Here is a 21,338-nt window from a genome sequence, read left to right as displayed (position 1 = left end):
GTTTCTTTTTATCAAAAGATAGATCGTATATTCATTTTTTCCCTAAAGTAATGATTTATTAAAAGTTTACCTCAGGATAAATAATTATGTCTGGGGAGCAGTCTACTTGGCTTTAGATAAACAAGAGTTTCCCCATAAGAGGTTCTATACAGCTACCTTCTGTAGAACCTCTTAGACTGTAGTTGACTTAGACTCAGTTGGGTGTCAAGTAGGTTATTTAAAACATTCGCAGTCACATCACAGCACACTCAACGTTTCCCTCCTGAGTAGCCACTGGTATTCTCCTGCAAGACATTCTCTTCTGCACAATTTTATTTCTACTTACTCTTGTCATAAATCAACGGGTCTATTTAGCATGACTTGGGATCAGCTCCTCTACTCCACTATTTTTATACATGCTTAGGCATGTGCCCAAAAGGATCAACGTTATTTTCATAAAAGTTATCCGCTTAGGTCCTTTCTCTGAGTGAAAGGCCATTGCTCTCCAGAAGAGCCCATTCCTGAGAAACTCTTTAATCTCTGAGGAGGGAGGCAAGAAGGAAGGTAGAATGAGCAAATGAGAAAAGCCCCAAATTATCCAAGTGACAGCAGTGGTGAATGACTGATAGGCAGTTGGTCCTTGAACAACATAGATCTGAACTGTACAGGTCCACTTACATGGGGCTTTTTTTCTGCCTCTGCCTCTCCTGAGACAGCAAGACCAACCTCTCCTCCTCTTCCTACTACTCAGCCTATTCAATGTAAGGGCAACATGGATGAAGATCTTCATGACAAACCACATTCACTAAATAAGTAGTAAATATATTTTCTCTTTCTGATGATTTTCTTCATAAGATTTTCTCTAGCTTACTCTACTGTAAGAATACAGTATATAATACATATAAGATACAAAGTGTGAGTTAATTATGTTATTTTTTAAGGCTTCCTGTCAACAGTAGGCTATCATTAGTTATGTTATGGGGGGAATTTGAAGTTATATGCAGATATGTTTTATTTCAACTTCTATTTTAGGTATGAGAGTACATGTGGATGTTTTTACGTGGGAATATTGCATGTTGCTTAGAGTTAGTGTGTGGATCCTGTCACCTGGTAGTGAACATACTACCCAGCCAATAGTTTTTAATCCCACCCCCTCCCTCTAGCAGGGCACAGTGTCTACTGTCACCATATTTATGTCCATGTGTGGGCCAATGCTTAGTTCCCACTTACAAGTGAGAACATTCTGTATTTGGTTTGCTCTTCCTCAGTCAATTTGCTTAGGATTATGGCCCCCAGCTCTATCCATATCACTTGCAAACAGTATGCTCTTACTGTTTTTTATAGCTGTGTAGTGTTTCATGGTGTATATGTAGCATATTTTCTTATTCCAGTTCACTATTGATGGGCACCTAGGTTGACTGTAGGTCTTTGCTGTTGTGAATAGTGCAGCAATGAGCAATGAATGCATGTGACTTTTTGGTAGAATGATTTTGTGTGTGTGTGTGTGTATACAGAGCACTGGAATTTCTGGGTCAAATGGTATCTCTAAGTATTTTGAGAACTCTCCAGACTGCTTTCCATAGTGGCTGGGCTAATTTACATTCCCACCAACAGTGTATAAGAATTCCCTTTTCTCTGCAGCTTCACCAGCATCTGGTGCTTTTTTGATTTTTTAATTATAGCCATAGTGACTGGTATAAAATGGTCTCTCATTGTGGCTCTGACTTGCATTTCTCTGATGATTGATAATGCTGAGTATTTTTTCTTGTTTTTTGGCCACTTCTATGTCTTCCTCACAGATATGTCTGTTCATTGTTCATGTAACTTCTGCATTTTTAATGGGGTTAGTTTTTTCTTGTTGATTTATTTAACTTCCCTACAGATTGTGGACATTTAATCTTTGTCAGATGCATACGGTGCAAATATTTTTTCCTATTCTGTAGGTTGGCTGTTTCCTCGTTGTTTTTTTTTTTTCTGTGCAGAAGCTGTTTTGTTTAATTAAGTGCCTCTTGTCAATTTTGTTTTGTTGCTATTGTTACTCCTCAGGTAGAGGAATAAGTGTATAGATTCTATCATGGATATTGAAATGTTTGCTCTCTGAGGCATGTCAAAAGTGAGTTCAGATATATAAAGAATGGTAAATGGAATCTAGACTTTCTGCTGAACCAGGAGTACCATGCCCCTCATTTATTTATTTACATCATCATTATAAGGGAGATATGGAATATGTAAAAAGTTTGTTGTATGCATGATACTTAGAGAAACAGATATGGAAGGTGAAAAAAGTAGATATGATTTAATCTTGATTCCTCAGCTAAGCCAACAAATTCCTGTGGTGCTATTTGGACAGACACTGAATGGAAAGAGACAGAGAGAGGAAGAGAGAGAGAGAGAGAGAGAGAGAGAGAGAGAGACCTTGTCATAAAAGAGTTTGTAAAACCAATGGACATGCATTGGTACCTGTGGGACCTAGTGATGGAGTGTGGCTCAGACCTGTGTAGAAAGGCTGTCTCTTCATTTCATTAACGAACACAATGTGTGGCAGGGATGCAGGAATGTCTCTTATTCTCTTTGGCATCTTAAAGGTCCTGTTTGTTTCAGATTTTGTGGCATGGAGCTTTCCTAGGGAGAATCCCAACCACAATTGATTCCCATTTGGTCTCAGAAGCTGAGAAAAACTGAGAGTGATTGGCCGGGCACGGTAGCTCAAGCCTGTAATCCCAGCACTTTGGGAGGCCGAGGCAGGCGGATCACAAGGTCAGGAGATCGACACCATCCTGGCTAACACGGTGAAAACCCGTCTCTACTAAAAATACAAAAAATTAGCTGGGTGTGGTGGCGGGCGCCTGTAGTCCCAGCTGCTTGAGAGGCTGAGGCAGGAGGATGGTGTGAACCCAGGAGGCGGAGCTTGCAGTGAGCTGATATCGCTCCACTGCACTCCAGCCGGGGCGACAGAGCAAGACTCCATCTCAAAAACAAACAAACAGAACTGGGAGTGATTATGTTACTATGACTGTAGCCTAACACTACAAGTCTTGGTTTCTCTTCTTTCTGTCCTTCAATCCAGACTGGCTCTCAGACACACACACAGAAATACTACATGATCTTACTTATATTTTGGGTCTAAAAATAAGTGGAATAGATAGAAACAGAGAGTAAAATGGTGGTTACTAGCAGTGGGGAGGGAGAGAAAGAGCGTAGGTCAAATGCTACAAACTTGAAGTTATGTAGGATGAGTAAGTCTAGATAGCTGATGAAGACTATGGTTAATAACTATTGTATTATATATTGAAATTTTGCTAAGACAGTGGGTTTTAAGTGTTCTTAGTAAAAAAATCATAACTATGGAACATGCTGTATAAGTTGAGTGTGGTAATCATTTCAATATGTATATGAATGTCAAACAACATGTTGTATATCTTTAATAAAATAAAACATTTTCTGGTACATCTTTAATAAAATCAACAATCAATCAGACTGACTTGAATTATTCCTGGAATTATATAATTAAAATATATTTTGATGATCTCACTTTCCTTAGTATGGTATGTCATTCTCTCCATTGGCTAATTCCTTCCTACATCTGACTCTACCTGGAACTTTATGTTCTCTTCATGCTAAATTGAATGCAGTTCTCTGAACAAGTTTTGAAAAGCCAGTCCTCATGACATTAGGTCCAATAGCTTTTATCTTTAATGCATTGTTCTCTATTCTCATAAAGTTCTTTCACTGCATGAATCCTCATCACTCCCTTTTCTCAGTGTAAACATCAGGTATCATCTACACAAGGAAGCATTCTGAATGTACTTGTTAAACTCTATCTTTCGCTTCCACTCTCATAGATCCCACTATTTCTAATAATAACATGTCATCAAGATGTATTGTAACAATCTCTGTTCTCTATGGCTCCACAGACTATTATCTGTTACCATCAGTGGCTTGCTCTTTTCCTCTTCACATGCCCAGATGTTGCACTTGAGTAACTGCTCTGCATTCAACCTATTCATAGCTCAAAGCCTGCTTAGTTATTCTTAGCCCATTGCATTTCCACATAATAATTAGAGTCAGCCTACAAAGTGTTTACAGAAAAAATTTTTGTGTTTCAGTGTGATTTCATACAATCTAGAGCATAATTAGTGGAATAACAAAATATTTTCTATATCAGATTTCTTGATTCATTAATGAAACATACTTTACTATACATATGTCTATTTATGAAGAGCAGAAACCTATCCACATCTCAGTCAATATTCATTGGAATGATTTATTTTATAATTCCTCTAGAATTTATGTTTTGTTTATTTATTTTTTTGAGGCATCATGTCCTTCTGTTGCCCAGGCTGGTCTTGTCACCAGGTCCTCACTTCCCTTAATTGCTTCTTTACATATCATCTTTAATTTTAGGAAACCTCAAGTTTTCTATTTAAGATGTTTTCCAGATCCGAATTACAATGGGTCCACTGACGCAGTGGGTCTGCAGAGCTTGTCTGAGAAACTGACTCAGTGCAGGATGCAGAGTCTTCATCTCCCTGTCTTATGACTTCACCACTCGCTTCTCCACCAATCAGCAATCCCCACATGTTAGCTCATCACTCATCTGGACTCCTTAAAAATACCATCCCCAAGCATCTCCAGAAGGCTGATTTGAGGCATCCTTCCTCTTCCTCCTTCAGCTGACCTACGATTGTTAAACTCTTTCTCTTCTCAACTCCCACTGTTTTGGTGTTTTGGTCTGCTACCACTCCATGGGCAATTGAACCCTGTGGGCCTAAAACAATTCTCCTGCCTCAGTCTCCCCATAGGTGGAATGACAGGCCTGTGCCACTGCGCCCTGCTCTTTTACAAACATTTGACATAAATGCTTATCACCTGAATCTTGTATCTTTGGGACATAGAATGGGACTTATTTTCCAAATTGGTAAATATGATTATGCATTTAAAGATCCATGTGATTTAATGAATAATTCAAATGCACTGAACACAGACATCTAAAAATGTAAAATAAAGAGCTCAGTTTTATTTACATTCTTTTTCTAAACTCTTCTTTCAGAATAAACCAAGTTGTGGCCTACTCTATGCTTGGTTTTGTGCTTTGTACTGTAGAAGTGTGAAATAGTCAATTTCTATGTCCAGAAAACTCTCAGGGAAAACTGGGTATTTCAGGAGTAAGTTGCTGACTTATATCCCCCATATTTGCATACATAACCCTTGTGGGTAGTTGTGAGGTACACCTAAACGTCTTTCTTTTTTTTACAGAAATTCCCTTGAAGTCTGTCTTCCCACATCAAATAAGGATTCTTACCTCCTCTTTCAGCACAAATAGGTTTTGTCTTCTGTCTTTTGAAGATGTGGAAACAGTTCCCTGGTTGCACTAGACATGGCACCTACTATTATGTTAATAGCCGAGGTTTTAAACTTGACAAAAAAAATTTTCAGCTTTTCAAATGCAGGAATATTGAAACATCTGTACATTTTGACTTTCAGGAAATTGTCATTTCCAAGAATGTACACCAACTACCCTGACTGGATCATTATACAGCATATACGTGCATTAATATATCAAATTGGCTGGTCTGAGTGCAGTGGTGTTTACAATTGATCACAACCAGTTACAGGTTTCTTGGTTCCTTTTCCACTCCCACTGCTTCATCTGACTAGCCTATGCATATCAAAATATATATCAAAATAAATATAAATAAAAATACATATCAAAATGTGTGAAATAATTTATCTATTAAATACATGTGGAAAAATTCAAATACTTTTAACATTCAAAAAAATTAAAATGAACGAATACCTCTTTTCCCATGTAGGTGGTATAATTTATTCATTTACTAGAAACAAGAAATTAGAGAACATTTAAAGCACTCTACTGAATAAAAATTTATTCAATTACTAAATATTTTCTAAATATTAATAAAGCAGAGTAACATCATTTTATCATCTGATTTAATAGGAGAAAATCACTTTATAATTTAGTGAGCATTTCCAAATTAAAAGAAACAATTTGAATGTGTATAATACCTAAAATATGTTAGAAGATAACTCCCATGTACGCGATATTTTAATAATTTCTACTTATGTGTTTCTATTAAATTAACCTCATTCTATTTTAGTGGTTTAAATCTTACTGCCAATATAAACCAAACTGAGAGAGAAATTAATGAATGCAGACACATTGTTACTGTGGATGCCTGAATAACAACATTCAAGCTATAGAGTTTCATGAAGTTTAGAAACAAAAAAAACTGAAATAATGTGAATAAATATATTTGTTTCTTTCTCCACTGAGTTTACCCTTGACATGCCTTGAAACATCTAAATACATGATCAGAACTCATTTCTGAACGTTGGACTAAGGCCATCCTCTGTCATTAGTGACTTAGCCTACAATGTCCAAAGTTTCAGTGGACATTCCCTAGTGAATACCAGCAAAACAACTGTTAATCTCATTCTCCAGGTAAAAAGGACTGGATTCGTGATTGCTACCGAATCCCCATGAAAGTCTCTGAAATCTCATGTGTAGGGATGATGAATGAATATATACATTTCTTTAAAAAATATTCTTAATTCTTACTCAGAAAAATGACTTTGTTTCTATGATGACTATAGGACTGCCATCAGCTAAGCAAGGCACGAGTGTTTGAAAATGAGGAAATAATAAAGGTACTAATTATAATTGTATTTTAAAATTTTTATTGATCCCAGGGAAGAAGGGACTCTGGCAAGTGCTTAAGAGGACTTTGTTTCAGAAATAGAATTGAGGTGAATTTCAGCACTAGTGACTGTACTTTCTGTAACACCAGTCAGCAGAAATCTTGGAGTATGAAATGCAGGCAACAAAAAGTGGTTTTGCAGCTAATTCATAAATGTGTTTTCTGGAGGGGAAGGGAAGTGATGATCAATGGAAGAGATAGGGATAAATTATATTAGACTATGCTTTTATAGGATCCAGTGAAATTAAATAACCCACATTCACAATAATTATTGTAGGGGGCAACATTTCCTCATTCCTACTTGGTTGGTGTTTTGTTTTGTTTTTGTTTGATTTATTTTGTCCTGAATGATGAGTGATTATGTCATGCTCATTATAATCTTATTGCTGCTTCTCACTTTGTATTTTACCTTATATGAATCCAGCCTGTCTAATGAAATACCTGGAAAGTACTCGTGTTGTCTTTGCATAAAAACGTTAAAAGGGCATTAAAGTAAAGGCACAATGAGAATGGTTAAAATTACCAGTCTGTAGTGCAACGATATATTTTCTTAAAAGAAGGACCTTCTTCTGGAAATAAATAATGAAGGTAACCGCATGATTAGTAGCTGTGCTATGGTTATCCGGATTTTGTTTTTACACACAATTTGTGCCAAATTGTAGTGCTTTGTGCTTTTAATATTTACAATGTATTAATTTTTTCTTTTGGTACATCATATGGTAAAGTTTCAGTGAAATAATAGAAATATCTGCCTTAACAACCACGCAGAGTTTTTGTGAGAAGCAAATGAGCAGAGCATGTGGAAACAATGTGAAGCTTTATTATTCAACAGTCATAGCAGATAACAAGTGTGTGGATGTAAGTGATAGTGATTATCTTGATGATGAGGGCAATGGTAATGAGGAAAATGCTGAAACTTGCAGCTTCTCTTCAGTGATACACCCAGTCAAGTAAGACACGTTCACTGTCTCACAGACAGCTCCTGGTAACCCATGGATTCTTCCCCCTGTTGTAATTATAAACTACAGGGTCAGACATTCATCAACGAAAGCTTACATTTCTAGTAATTGTAAGAGATAGAATTTGATTTAGTTTTAAATGGAGCCTTTGTCCCTTGAACTTACCCAGTGAAGCAGAGTAAGCACATCCTCATTCCAAAATAACAGACAAAGGATATACTTTCATAATCAATTTCTATATATCCATGAAAATGTCTGTCTACGTATTTACCGGTGTATCTATCTGTGAGAGCTGATACACTAGTGTGGGCCTCAATGCAGGTTGTGACTTGGAAGCACACATACACACAAGCAAATACTCACTTTACATTCTTTACTCCTTTACACCTTAAAGAGTTATGGTTCTCCAACTTCATACCCTTCTCAGCAATTAAATATACACATTGTGTAAATATGTGTAAGACCAGTTATTCCTACGTCAGTTAAATACGACATTATGTACTGTGTCTCTTCTTAGGAGAATCTATTGTGGAGGAACTTGAAGGAAGGAGGAATCTCCTATATAGGATTCCATGCCAGGATACTGTGGAGAGCCATCCTTGTCTAGACTCCAGAGGACACTCTTCTGTGTCATCTGATTGACATTCTAGACAAGTGCTGTCAATGTGAAATAATTCTTACTAAAGACATGCAGATTCAGGTACAGACAGCTTGTTTTAAGGAATTAAGACTGACTCATGGAGTCAATGACTTCACTGCCCTTTCAGTGAAACTGATGCTATTTCCTGTTTTACCATTTCCCAGCCCTATGTGTTAGTAGGGAGATCACTTTCTGGAAGTTTCAAAGATTCAGAACTTTAGGATATTACAGATATCACTTCAGAAGAGAGAAAGTAATCCAGATTCTGGAAAATCCCATAATGAGTGTCTTGGATTTTGCAGACTTTTAGAAGTTCCATCTGATTTCTTATAAATCTTGCAGGTAAGCCAACTTGTGCCCCTGCCTTCCTAGCTTTTTCTTTTCCTTTCTTTTTCTTTTGTGTGTGTGTGTGTGTGTGTAAATCCAGTTTTTCTGCACCTATGCAAATAATCCTATCAATTTTAAGGAGACCAGCCTTATTTTGTGATGAATAATGGTTTTTCTGTTTGATCAAATCTGAGGAAAGTATAGGGAGGAAAATCTGTGCCCCAGTAGAAAACTGCAGAATCTGAACTCAAGACGACCGTCCTCCTTGGTTCCCAACTCTGTCACTAGGTCACTGCACAGTCATGAGTAACTCTCTTCAAATCCTGTGATTCAGTGATTCTTCCTCGTGATAAGTAGACTATAGGTGAAAAATCTTTGTCTTCTGTGAATGTATGAATCACTAAATTAGACTACTTTCTTCATCTTACTTTCAACTCTAAATTGAAGGATAGGAAAGAGATCCATGCAACACAATGATGCTTTTTGACTTCAAAAGTTAGTAATAGGTTCTTCATTTGAAACTTTGGCAGCTTTTGGAGAATTGTAATTATTATGCTGAATATGTACATCCTCAACTTGATTTACACAGGAGATTATATGGCTGTTTTTTTTTTTTAACTGAATTCTTCCAGTAGGGAAACTTTTACACTGGGAACAAGACAGAAAATGTCTTTCATTTAGAGTTTCTGAGAAACCGTTTTTCTGTGAAGATACGTAACTGTTGCCAGGTGAAGTTAAAGTACATTAAAAACAGGTGATATAAGGAAACAGAAGAATTGTAATGAGTAAAGTTTAATTATTAAAATAATTCTACTTGTTTTTAATTTTTTATACTTTCTCAATTATTTACCACTTATATGGAGTTTTTGATTTAATAAATTTAATTTTTTTCCTTTTGTTTTGAGTGATTAAAAAGTGAGCCACCCTTATTTCAGATTTACTGCCAAAAATTTTTGAGGGATGAACTACACCACACATTTTTAAAAGGTTTATATTAATGTATGTTTATTTATGTAGGTGTGACATTTACTCATAGGTTTGTGTGTGTGTACATACATATGCATATATGTATGTGTGTTTGTGGATCTAGAGAAGTTTACTGAAAATCTCTGAATCTCAGTTTCATCATCTATAAAATATCAGTGGCGAAACCAATCTGAAGAGTTATTTTGATGAACTCCAACAGGATCAAGGAATGAATGCTGTGACGTTCCAGGTGCCAGTATGTGGAGAGAGTCTGTGAAAGTTCATGCCTCCCTCCTTCCTTTCATATGAGACGTAGTTCAGGTTTAAGGTTTGTGGGTCCTACTCACTCTGAAATCTCAACTAGAACTTTTTCTGCTTGTTTTTTCTTCCTGTGTATTATTTCATTAATGCTGACACCTGTATACTGAATTTTTAGTGAAAAGAAAGTAAAAGCAAGTAAAGATGTTTCTTAGTTGGCTTAAATACCTTCTTTATAGCTATTTGTGTAAATAAAAAAATAAAAGGGCCAGAAATAATCCATTTGGATTTATCTTTACATAAGAAAAATATATCCTGTTCACATTATTGAAACAGGAACATCATGGCAGAGGCTGCTTTCCTGTCAGGAACCAGCCTCTCATTTTATTTAAATAATGTTATATAATAGGACATTAGAATATTAAAACCCTGGAACATGGATAATAAAAAGATGATACATTGGCAGTCCTAAAACATAGCATTAAATATCAGATCTGATGTGTCATTTATTATGCTGTTTTATGTTCCTTTTTCCTCTCTTTAAAATTAGGATAATGTGAACTATCTCTTGGACAGTTTGTCATAGACAGCCCTCTGTAAAATACAAATGATAGAAATGTTTGAAATGTAAATTGTGTTAACAATTTCAAATATTACATGTTCTACTTACCAATAATTAACCAATAATATAAATTATATTGTATTGGATCTGTATATAGTATTGGATTTGTCTTAATGCCAATCTCCTATTGATTCCAAATGACATTTATGAAAATAATTTTCTCTTCTAAATTTTTTTTTAAATTACCAATGTCATAAAATACCTGAAAATAAATTGCTCTGCAGAGGCTTAGAAACCTGCCAAGATTTTTAAAAAATGTATTTGGAAATCCAAATTGGAATAATTTCAGTAAATTTAAGTGATTTTTTTATTAGGGCAAATATACTTCAGAGAAACACCACTTTAACCTTTTTAAGCGTAGAATTCTGTTCATTAAGCACATATACTGTTGTGCAACCATCACTACCATGCTCCTATCTCCAAAACAATTTCATTGTCTCCAACTAATACTTTGTTCTTGTCAAACAATTACTCTCCTTCTCTCCCTTCCCCCATCCTCTGGGGTCCAGCATACCACTTTCCCTCTCTGTGAATTTCACTACAGTGGGTACTTCATGTAAGTGAATTCATGCAATATTTGTCTTTCTGTGACAGGCTTATTTCACTTAGCATAATGTATTCAAGCTTCATCCATGTTGTAGCATGTGTCAAAATTTCTTCGCTTTTAAAAACTGTATACAGGCCAGGCGCAGTGGCTCACGCCTGTAATCCCAGCACTTTGGGAGGCCCAGGCGGGAGGATCACGAGGTCAGGAGATCAAGACCATCCTGGCTAACACGGTGAAACCCCATCTCTACCAAAAATACAAAAATTTAGCCAGGCTTGGTGGCGGGCGCCTGTAGTCCCAGCTACTCGGGAGGCTGAGGCAGGAGAATGGCGTGAACCCGGGAGGCGGAGCTTGCAGTGAGCCGAGATGGCGCCACTGCACTCCAGCCTGAGGGACAGAGCAAGACTCCATCTCAAAAAAAAAAAAAAAAAAAAAAAAAAAAAGAGTTATGGTGGATTCCCCCCTTTTCAATTGTATGGAACAGTTTCAGAAGAAATTGTACCAGCTCCACTTTGGACCTCTGATAGAATTCAGCTATAATCCATCTGGACCTGGGCCTTTTCTTTGGTTGGTAGGCTATTTATTATAGCCTCAATTTCAGAACTTCTTATTGGTCTATTCAGGGATTGAAATTCTGCGGATAAGGATGAATTTCTGTCTTAACTTACTCTTGTGTCTTCCTTCCGGATGGATTGTAGGAATGCCCCATGGAAAATTACAATCAAACATCAACTGATTTCATCTTATTGGGGCTGTTCCCACCATCAAGAATTGGCCTTTTCCTCTTCATCCTCATTGTTTTCATTTTCCTGATGGCTGTAATTGGAAACCTATCCATGATTCTTCTCATCTTCTTGGACACCCACCTCCACACACCCATGTATTTCCTACTTAGTCAGCTCTCCCTCATTGACCTAAATTACATCTCCACCATTGTTCCTAAGATGGCATCTGATTTTCTGCATGGAAACAAGTCTATCTCCTTCACTGGGTGTGGGATTCAGAGTTTCTTCTTCACGACTTTAGCCGTTGTAGAAGCGCTACTCCTGACATCAATGGCCTATGATCGTTGCATTGCTATTTGCTTTCCTCTCCACTATCTCATCCGCATGAGCAAAAGAGTGTGTGTGCTGATGATAATAGCATCTTGGATCATAGGCTCGATCAATGCTTGTGCTCACACTGTATATGTACTCCATATTCCTTATTGCCCATCTAGGGTTATCAATCATTTCTTCTGTGATGTCCCAGCAATGGTGACTCTGGCCTGCACAGACACCTGGGTCTATGAGGGCACAGTGTTTTTGAGTGCCACCATCTTTCTCGTGTTTCCCTTCATTGGTATTTCATGTTCCTATGGCCGGGTTCTCCTTGCTGTCTACCACATGAAATCTGCAGAAGGGAAGAAGAAGGCCTACCTGACCTGCAGCACCCACCTTACTGTAGTAACTTTCTACTATGCACCTTTTGTCTACACTTATCTACGTCCAAGATCCCTGCGATCTCCAACAGAGGACAAGGTTCTGGCTGTCTTCTACACCATCCTCACCCCAATGCTCAACCCCATCATCTATAGCCTGAGAAACAAGGAGGTGATGGGGGCCCTGACACGAGTGAGTCAGAGAATCTTCTCTGTGAAAATGTAGAAACACTTTCTGCCTAAGGTTTCAGGACTCAGATACACATCCATTCAGCAGTGTATAGTAATTAAAATATCATTTCATTCCTAGAGTTCAGGAGCAAAAAGTAATCAACAGAAGAAAAAAAATCACTGATTTCTGGACAAAATTGTTTTACAAAAATGTATATAATTCTAAACAACCTTTTTCTTCATGGCATTTATCCCATAAATTTTGAAAGCACATACTTTTGCCAAAATATTGTCAATGAGAATGTTTGTTTTTTGTTATGCAGAAATGGAAATGAAATTTGTCTAACCGAAGTTGGCACTTAGTATAACAATTCTATTATTGTCAATTTATTTTCCAGTAATTTTAAATTTACATTTTTGTTTATGTCTAAAACAAAAAAAAAATCTCTTGACTTGGTGGATCCAATTGAAAACTGTAAAATGTCTTTCTTATTTAGACACTTAATGTACCAAGTGCTGTTTCTTTCAACTTAGGGAAGTTATTTTTACACAATTTAGCAGAGAGCTCATCAGGGATTCTTAAGTCCTGATACCACTCTGGATGGCCTATGACAAGTTTATGTGTTTTATAGGGGAATGAATCCCAGGAAATGATTGAACATCAGGTATATTTTAGGTCAACAACAAGGACTGGAATGTGCCAGCAGTAATAAAAATGATTACATTTAGTTCTTTAACCCATTTTGAATTGATTTTGGTATGGTATAAGAATTGGGAGTTTAGTTTCATTTTTCTGCTTAAAAATATCCAGTTTTCCCTGCACAGTGTATTGAAGACACTGTCTTTTTCCCACTGAACATTCTTGGGTCTGTTGTCAAAAATCAGTTGACTGCACCAGGCACAGAAAGATTCTGCGTGTTCTCACTCATCTGTGGGAGCTAAAATTTTTAAAAATGGAACCAGTGGAAATAGAGAATAGACTGATGGTCACCAGAGGGTGGGAAGGGTGCAGGGGAGGGGTGATAAAGTGGGGATGGTTAACAGTTGCAAAAATATAATTAGCTATAATGAATAAGAGCCAGTAATTGGTAGCACAACAGAGTGACTATAGTAAACAATAATTTATTGTAGAATTTATTGTATATCTTCAAGAATAACTGAAAGTGTGGAATTGGAATGTTCTCAACACAAAGAAATAATGCATATTTCAGGTGATGGTTACCCCAATTACCCCAATTTGATCATTACACGTTGCATGCCTTTATCAAAACATCACATACACTCCATAATTATATATTACTATTATAGTAATTAAAAATAAAAAAATTAAATCAGTTAACTGTAGATGGGTGGATTTATTTCTGGGTTCTCTGTTCTGTTTCATTGTTCTATGTGTCTTTTTTATGCCAGTACCATTCTGTTTTGGTTATTCCATGTTTGTAGTATAGTTTGAAGTTTGGTACTCTTATGCCTCCAGGTTTGTTCTTTTTGTTCAAGATAGCTTTGACTATTTGGGGTCTTTTATAGTTCCATACGAATCATAGAATGGTTTTTACTATTTATGTGCAGAATGTCATTGGTATTTTGATAGACATTGCATTGAATCTGTAGTTTGGTTATTTAAATAATATTAATTCTTTCAATCCATGAGCATTGGATGTTTTACCATTTGTTTGTATTCCTCTTCATTGTCTTTTACCAGTGTTTTGTACAAATCATTCTAGTGTTCTCTTCCATGACTACAGTTAACAGTAAAGTATTACAGTAAAAATTATTTCAATGCTCTTGAAATGTCATTTCTATTTCTAAGCCTGTGGATATTTGTTTTACAATGTCGTAGCAGTTAAAACATACATTTTGAACTGGTTTTATGAATCAGAGTAAGTGTTTGTTGTGCTTTGTTGCAATGAGCAGCGTATATTTTTATTTGGTGATGATTTACTAACAAAGTTTACTGCCTAAGCTTCTTGCCATTTCCTGTCCTGAACTCAGTCAGATATGTCATATTCCATGAATACAACAGAGATGGGCTCTGGGGCAGAGGGAAAATAGGCTACTTGCTACTGCCAGGGAGAGCACCTTCTCTCTTCCCCGTTAGGGACAATTGTACCCAACTGCCACCTGTGCCACTGCTTCTGTCATTACTACCAATCTGAGCCCAGTCATACCCCAGCCACTGCTTGGGGTCCTGTGAAATATTGCAAGATATGTGTGTGTGTGTGTGTGTGTGTGTGTGTGTGTGTGTGTGTGTGTGTGTTTGTGTGCATAAGAACGCCAGGCCAATTGTCTCATGTGGGTGTTGCCTGAGCCCACTTGTGTAGTCACTGCTACTGAACCAAAACTGCATGCACTCTGCCAACCTCTCCAGTTCCTCTGTCACAAGCATGCTTAAAGATGAAATGATTGAAACTCCAATGATAACAGCAGAGCATGAAACCACACGTGGAGCCCTTTGAGTGTGGGACCCTGTGCATAGGTCCATGAAACCAGTCCGGAGAAGGATGGGAAGAGTGAACATGAAGTGAATGAGATCATGCAGCCTAGGATAGTGGTGGGAATGTGCGATGGTCTGAGTGTTTGTATACTCCCCAAATCCGTATGCTTAAATCTTAACCCTCAATGTGATAATATTAGGAGCTGGGGCCTTTTGGGAAATGACTAGGTCATGAGGGTAGCACCATCTTGAGTAAGATTTGTGCCTTTCTACAGAAGGCTTGAGAGAGCTTGTTTGTGCCTTCTACCATGTGAGGTCACAGCAGACAGTACCAACTATGGTGTCATACAAGCCACCATCTATGAACCGGAAAGCAACCCTTCTCCAGACACTGAATCTTCGTCACTTCGTCTTAAATTTCACAGGTTCCACAACTCTGAGAAATACATTTCTCTTGTTTATAGGTTACCCCATTTAAGATACATTTGTCGTAGCAGCTTGAATACACTAAGATGGAATGTCTGCTGTTTTTGTTATTTATTATTATTGGAAAGAACCTGAGGGAGGACTGAAATAAGCAGTGGTGCTCAGTTCAGGCCCTTTACCCTTTCAGGTAGTGATTCATGGAGGGAATCAGGAGACCTAACTCTATGATTTTCTGTGATGTACCATGGCCTCGGGGAAATCATTCCATCTCTCTGAAGTTAGTTGACTGAAAAACAATATGGATGCCTTGTACCTTATCAGTAAATGGCATCATTGAAATCACTCCTACTGACATTCCTGTATAGGCAATGGTGATCCTATTTTTCATGCCAATGACTCTGGCAGTGGAGACGAAGAGGTCATCAGTGAATATTGAGCCTTCCAAGGCTATCATAAATGACATTTCAAAAGTCTTTTATGCCAGTAGGCTCTGGCTCAGGAAAGCAATAAGCTAGTCCCCTCTGACGTGGTGTCTGCACTCAAGAGGCCACTCCTTTCCCCTTATGGTCATTAAGAAGAACAACATAAAAAGAAGTCAAATTATTCAAATCTACTGTCATTTGCTACATTGTTTATGAGAATATACACAAGATAATTTTGAAAGTTGGGCAATAATTTCCCTTGGTGGGGAAGTTAATGAATTCATTACCTAACAGAGTTCTTGGCTAATTTTTAAGTTATGCCTCTGCCTCGTTTTAGCCATTTTTCTTTCCATCCAAATGTTATGCTGTAGTTATTATTTTGCACTTCACAGTCATTCTTTAATTATTTCTTGTCTTTGGAACAGAAGATGCAAATTTTATACAACATGGTATCTATCTGGATTTCATAACATACACTGTGTGCATTTAGAAATTTCTTATGTATTCCATTAGCAAAGTTTGATTTTTGGAAAAGGACATGAGTACTCTTTCTATTTTGAAGGATGAGTATATTTCTCATTAGAACAAGTTGTGGTTCAGTAGTGAAATAATTAAAGTAAAGGAATGAGTGGTGTACCGTCCACAAATATGCTGACTCGGCATATTTATTAGTTTGAGCTGAAAACATTGGAGAAAGTTTGGTTAACATTAGAAGAAAAGGTTACCTAAGCCGTCTTTTTCTGCATGCAGCAAGCTAGAAAGATTCCTCCAGGAATCTTTGGTACATTCTTATACTTTTCTGGTACCCTCCCTGTATCACAATAGAAAATAGCACTTACAACCAAAGCCTGGGAATTGGAAGAATGCAGTTGACCTGAATAAATAAACTTTAAGAATTAACCCTTATTTTCCACTAGCTTTACACCCCCATATACCTCCTAGTGACACCCCTAGAATTTATGGCTCCAAGCCAGTTTCTCTATTCTTTGATTTTTTCTATAATTTATCATTCTTTGTCTAAAAGTATAAAAATATCTTGCATTGACCATTTATTTGGACTTCATACTCTTGTGAAGAGTCACATGTACATGTAATATTAATAAAACATGTGTTTTTTTCTCATGAATCTGTGTTGTATCAATTTGTTTCCTAGACGTGGGCAAAAAGCTCACATAGGAGATAAAGTGGGTGCTAAAGAAGTAACAATTAACTTCCTTTTGTACTTACAAAGAGGCTTAGACTCCCACACAATAATAGTGGGAGACTTTAACACCCCACTGTCAATGTTAGAGAGATCACTGAGACAGAAAATTAACAAGAATATTCAGGACTTTGACTCAGCTCTGGACCAAGCAAACCTAATAGGCATTTACAGAACTATTCACCCCAAATCAGTAGAATATACATTCTTCTTAGCAATACATTGCACTTATTCTAAAATTGACCACATAATTGGAATTCAAACACTCCTCAGCAAATGCAAAAGATTGGAAATCATAACAAACAGTCCCTCAGACCACAGTGCAATCAAATTAGAACTCAGGACTAAGAAACTCACTCAAAACCACACAACTACATGGAAACTGAACAACCTGCTCCTGAATGACTGTTGGGTAAATAATGAAATTAAGGCAGAAATAAATAAGTTGTTTGAAGCCAATGAGAACAAAGACACAATGTATCAGAATCTCTGGGACACAGCTAAAGCAGTGGTTAGAGGAAAATTTATAGCACCAAATGCCCACATCAGAAAGTGGGAAAAATCTAAAACAGACGCACTAACATCACAATTAAAAGAAAAAGAGAAGCAAACCCAAACAAATTCAAAAGCTAGCAAAAGACAAGAAATAACTAAGATCAGAGGAGATAGAGACTCGAAAAATCCTTCAAAAAATCAATGAATCCAGGAGCTGGTTTTTTGAGAAGGTTAACAAAATAGACCACTAGTCAGATTAATAAAGAAGAAAAGAGAGAAGAATAAAATAGACACAGTAAAAAATGATAAAGGGAATATCACCACTGATCCCACAGAAACACTGACTATCATCAGAGAATACTATAAAGACCTCTACACAAATAAACTAGAAAATCTAGAAGAAATGGGAAAATTCCTGGACATATACACCCTCTGAAGTCTAAACCAGGAAGAAGTCAAATCCCTGAACAAAACAATAACAAGTTCTGAAATTGAGGCAGTAATTAATAGCCTTATAACCAAAAAAAGCCCAGGATCAGATGGATTCACAGCCGAATTCTACCAAAGGTACAAAGCAGAGTTGGAATCATTCCTTCTGAAACAGTTTCAGACAATTGAAAAAGAGGAACCCCTCCCTTTTATTAGGACAGCATCTCCCCAACACCAAAACCTGTCAGAGACAAAACAGAAAAAGAAAATTTCAGGCCAATATTCTTGATGAATGTAGATGCAAAAATCCTCAATAAAATACTGGCAAACCAAATCCAACAGCATATCACAAAACTTATCCACCACCATCAGGTTGGATTCACCCCTGGAATGCAAGGATGGTTCAACATAAGCAAATCAATAAATGTAATGCATCACATAAACAGAACTAATGACAAAACCATATGATTATTTCAATAGATGCGGAAAAGACCTTCAATAAAATTCAACACTCCTGCATGCTGAAAACTCTCAATAAGCTAGGTATTCATAGAAAGTATCTCAAAATAATAAGAGCTATTCATGACAAACCCACAACCAATACAATACTGAATGGGCAAAAGCTGGAAGCATTCCCTATGAAAACCAGCACAAGACAAGGATGCCCTCTCTCTCACCACTCCCATTCAGCATAGTATTGGAAGTACTGGCCAAGGCAATCAGGCAAGAGAAAGAAATAAAGGGTATTCAAATAGGAAGAGAGGAAGTAAAATTATCTCTCTTTGCAGATGACATGATTGCATATTTAGGGAACCGCATAGTCTCAGCCCAAAATCTTCTGTTTGTTATGATTTCCGTTTTTTGCATTTGCTGAGGAGTGTTTTACTTCCAATTATGTTGGGTCAGTTTAAGAAGAAGTGCAATGCAGTGCTGAGAAGAATGTATATTCTGTTGATTTGGGGTGGAGAGTACTGTAGATTTCTATTAGGTTGGCTTGGTGCAGAGCTGAGCTCTAGTCCTAAATATCCTTGTGAATTTTCTGTCTCATTGCTCTGTCTAATATTGACAATGGGGTGTTAAAGTCTCCCATTATTATTGTGTGGGAGTATAAGTCTCTTTGTAGGTCTCTAAGAACTTGCTTTATGAATCTGGGTGCTCCTGTATTGGGTGCATATATATATTTAGAATAGTTAGCTCTTCTTGTTGTATTGATCCCTTTACCACTATGTAATGCCGTTCTTTGTCTCTTTTGATCTTTGTTGGTTTAAAGTCTGTTTTATCAGAGACTAAGATTGCAAATATTGCTTTGTTGTTGTTGTCGTTGTTTTTTTGCTTTCCATTTGCTTAGTAAATCTTCCTCCATCCCTTTATTTTGAGTCTATGTGTGTCTTTGCATGTGAGATGGGTCTCCTGAATACAGCACACCAATAGGTCTTGACTCTTTATCCAATTTGCCAGCCTATGTCTTTGAATTGGGATATTTAGCCCATTTACATTTAAAGGTTAATATTGCTATGTGTGAATTTGATCCTGTCATTATGATGCTATTTGGTTACTTTGTCCGTTAGTTGATGCAGTTTCTTCATAGTGTCGATGGTGTTTACAATTTGGTATGTTTTTGCAGTGGCTGGTACCCGTTGTTTCATTCCATGTTTAGTGCTTCCTTCAGGAGCTCTTGTAAGGTAGGCCTGGTGGTGACAAAATCTCTCAGCATTTGCTTGTCTGTAAAGGATTTTATTTCTCCTTCACGTATGAAGCTTAGTTTGGCTGGATATGAAATTATGTTTTGAAAATTCTTTTCTTTAAGGTTGAATATTGGCTCCCATTCTCTTCTTGCTTATAGGGTTTCTGTAGAGAGATCCACTGTTAATTTTGATGGTCTTCCCTTTGTGGGTAACCCAATCTTTCTCTCTGGCTGCTGTTAACATTTTTCCTTCAGTTTAACCTTGATGAATCTGACAATTATGTGTTGTGGGGTTGCTCTTCTCGAGGAGTATCTTTGTGGTGTTCTCTGTATTTCCTGAATTTGAATGTTGGTCTGTCTTGATAGGTTGGGGAAGTTCTCCTGGATAATATCCTGAAATGTGTTTTCCAGCTTGGTTCCATTCTCCCCATCATTTTCAGGTATACCAATCAAATGTAGGTTTGGTCTTTTCTCATAGTCCTATATTTCTTGGAGGCTATGATCTTTATAGTAAGAGGACATAAAACCCATTTTCTTAGCAAATTTTCAGTATATAATGCAGTATTATTAACCATTAGCTATCAAGACTTATTCAACCCTTTCTCTGCTGCAATTTCTGCTGTTTTGGCATTTTGGGCTGTTACCACTGCATGGGCAATTGAACCCTGTGGGTGGGCCTGTATCAATCCTCCTGCCCTCAGTATCTCTGTAGGTGGAATGACAGGCCTCTACCACTGTGTCCTGCTCTTTTACAAAAGACTTGACATAAATGGTTATCACCTGAATCTTGTATCTTTGGGAGATAGAATGGGCTTACTTTTTAAGTAAATATTATTATGCATTTAAGATCTATGTGATTTAATGGATAATTCAAATGGACTGAAAGTAGACATTTGAAAATATAAACCAAACAGCTCAGTTTTATTTATGTTCCTTATTCTAATCACTTCTTCCAGAATAAATCAAGTTGTGAACTACTTTATGCTTGCTTTTGTGGTTTCTGCTGAGAAAGTGTGCAGTACTCCATTTCTACTTCCAGACCATTCTCAGGGAGAACATGGGTATTTCAGGGTTCCCTCCTTCTCTGGATTTGTTGGGTAGGAGATGTAAGGGACTGCCACAGTGCTTCTCTGACACAGGCCACCCTGCCACAATCCTGGTGGTCCCCTGAAGATGATTCTGTCCTGAGATCCAGATGGCAGACTTCCTTTGTTTCATATGCCCAAGTCCATGTTAGTTTCTGTCTCATATCCCCTACACGTGTTTACAGGATGCCAGTGGACAGTCTTGAGTCATAACCCATAAAGTCTTTCTTTCATACAGAAATCCTCTCAAAGCACCTCTACCCGCATCTAATAAGGATTCTTCCCTCCTTATTCAGCACAAATGTGTTTTGTCTTCTAAGGAAGATATAAAACCAGTGCCTAGTGTGCACTAGATGTGGCATCTACTTTTATGTTCAAAGGTAGGGTTTTAAAGGTAAAGAAATTCTTTAGATTTTGAAATGCAAAAATATCAAAACATCTGTATTTGACTTTCAGGAAATTATTTTTGCTAGTAATATACACTACCTACCCTGATTAGATCATTATGTAACATATACTTAAATAAAAACATGAGATTGAAACCCATAAATACATAC

At 37.1% G+C, this 21,338-nt stretch overlaps 2 protein-coding genes across 2 annotated transcripts in view; both read left to right on the top strand.

Moving 5' to 3' along the window:
- The window catches only part of OR2L13 (olfactory receptor family 2 subfamily L member 13), a 176,182-nt gene that overhangs the window by 64,098 nt on the left and 90,746 nt on the right, over window positions 1–21,338 (top strand). The window lies entirely within an intron of this gene.
- Window positions 11,722–12,660, top strand: LOC101132985 (olfactory receptor 2L8-like). Its single transcript, XM_004028731.5, has one exon. It carries the CDS (start codon window positions 11,722–11,724, stop codon window positions 12,658–12,660), a length of 939 nt encoding a protein of 312 aa, XP_004028780.5.

This window comes from Gorilla gorilla, chromosome 1 (genome assembly GCF_029281585.2).
Source record: "Gorilla gorilla gorilla isolate KB3781 chromosome 1, NHGRI_mGorGor1-v2.1_pri, whole genome shotgun sequence".
In the NCBI taxonomy this organism is placed as follows: domain Eukaryota; kingdom Metazoa; phylum Chordata; class Mammalia; order Primates; family Hominidae; genus Gorilla; species Gorilla gorilla.
This window is presented reverse-complemented; position numbering and strand designations above follow the sequence as displayed.

Bases quoted from the DNA above. Each gene is read 5' to 3' on its own strand.
- LOC101132985 (XM_004028731.5), top strand. From the start codon at position 11,722: ATGGAAAATTACAATCAAACATCAACTGATTTCATCTTATTGGGGCTG.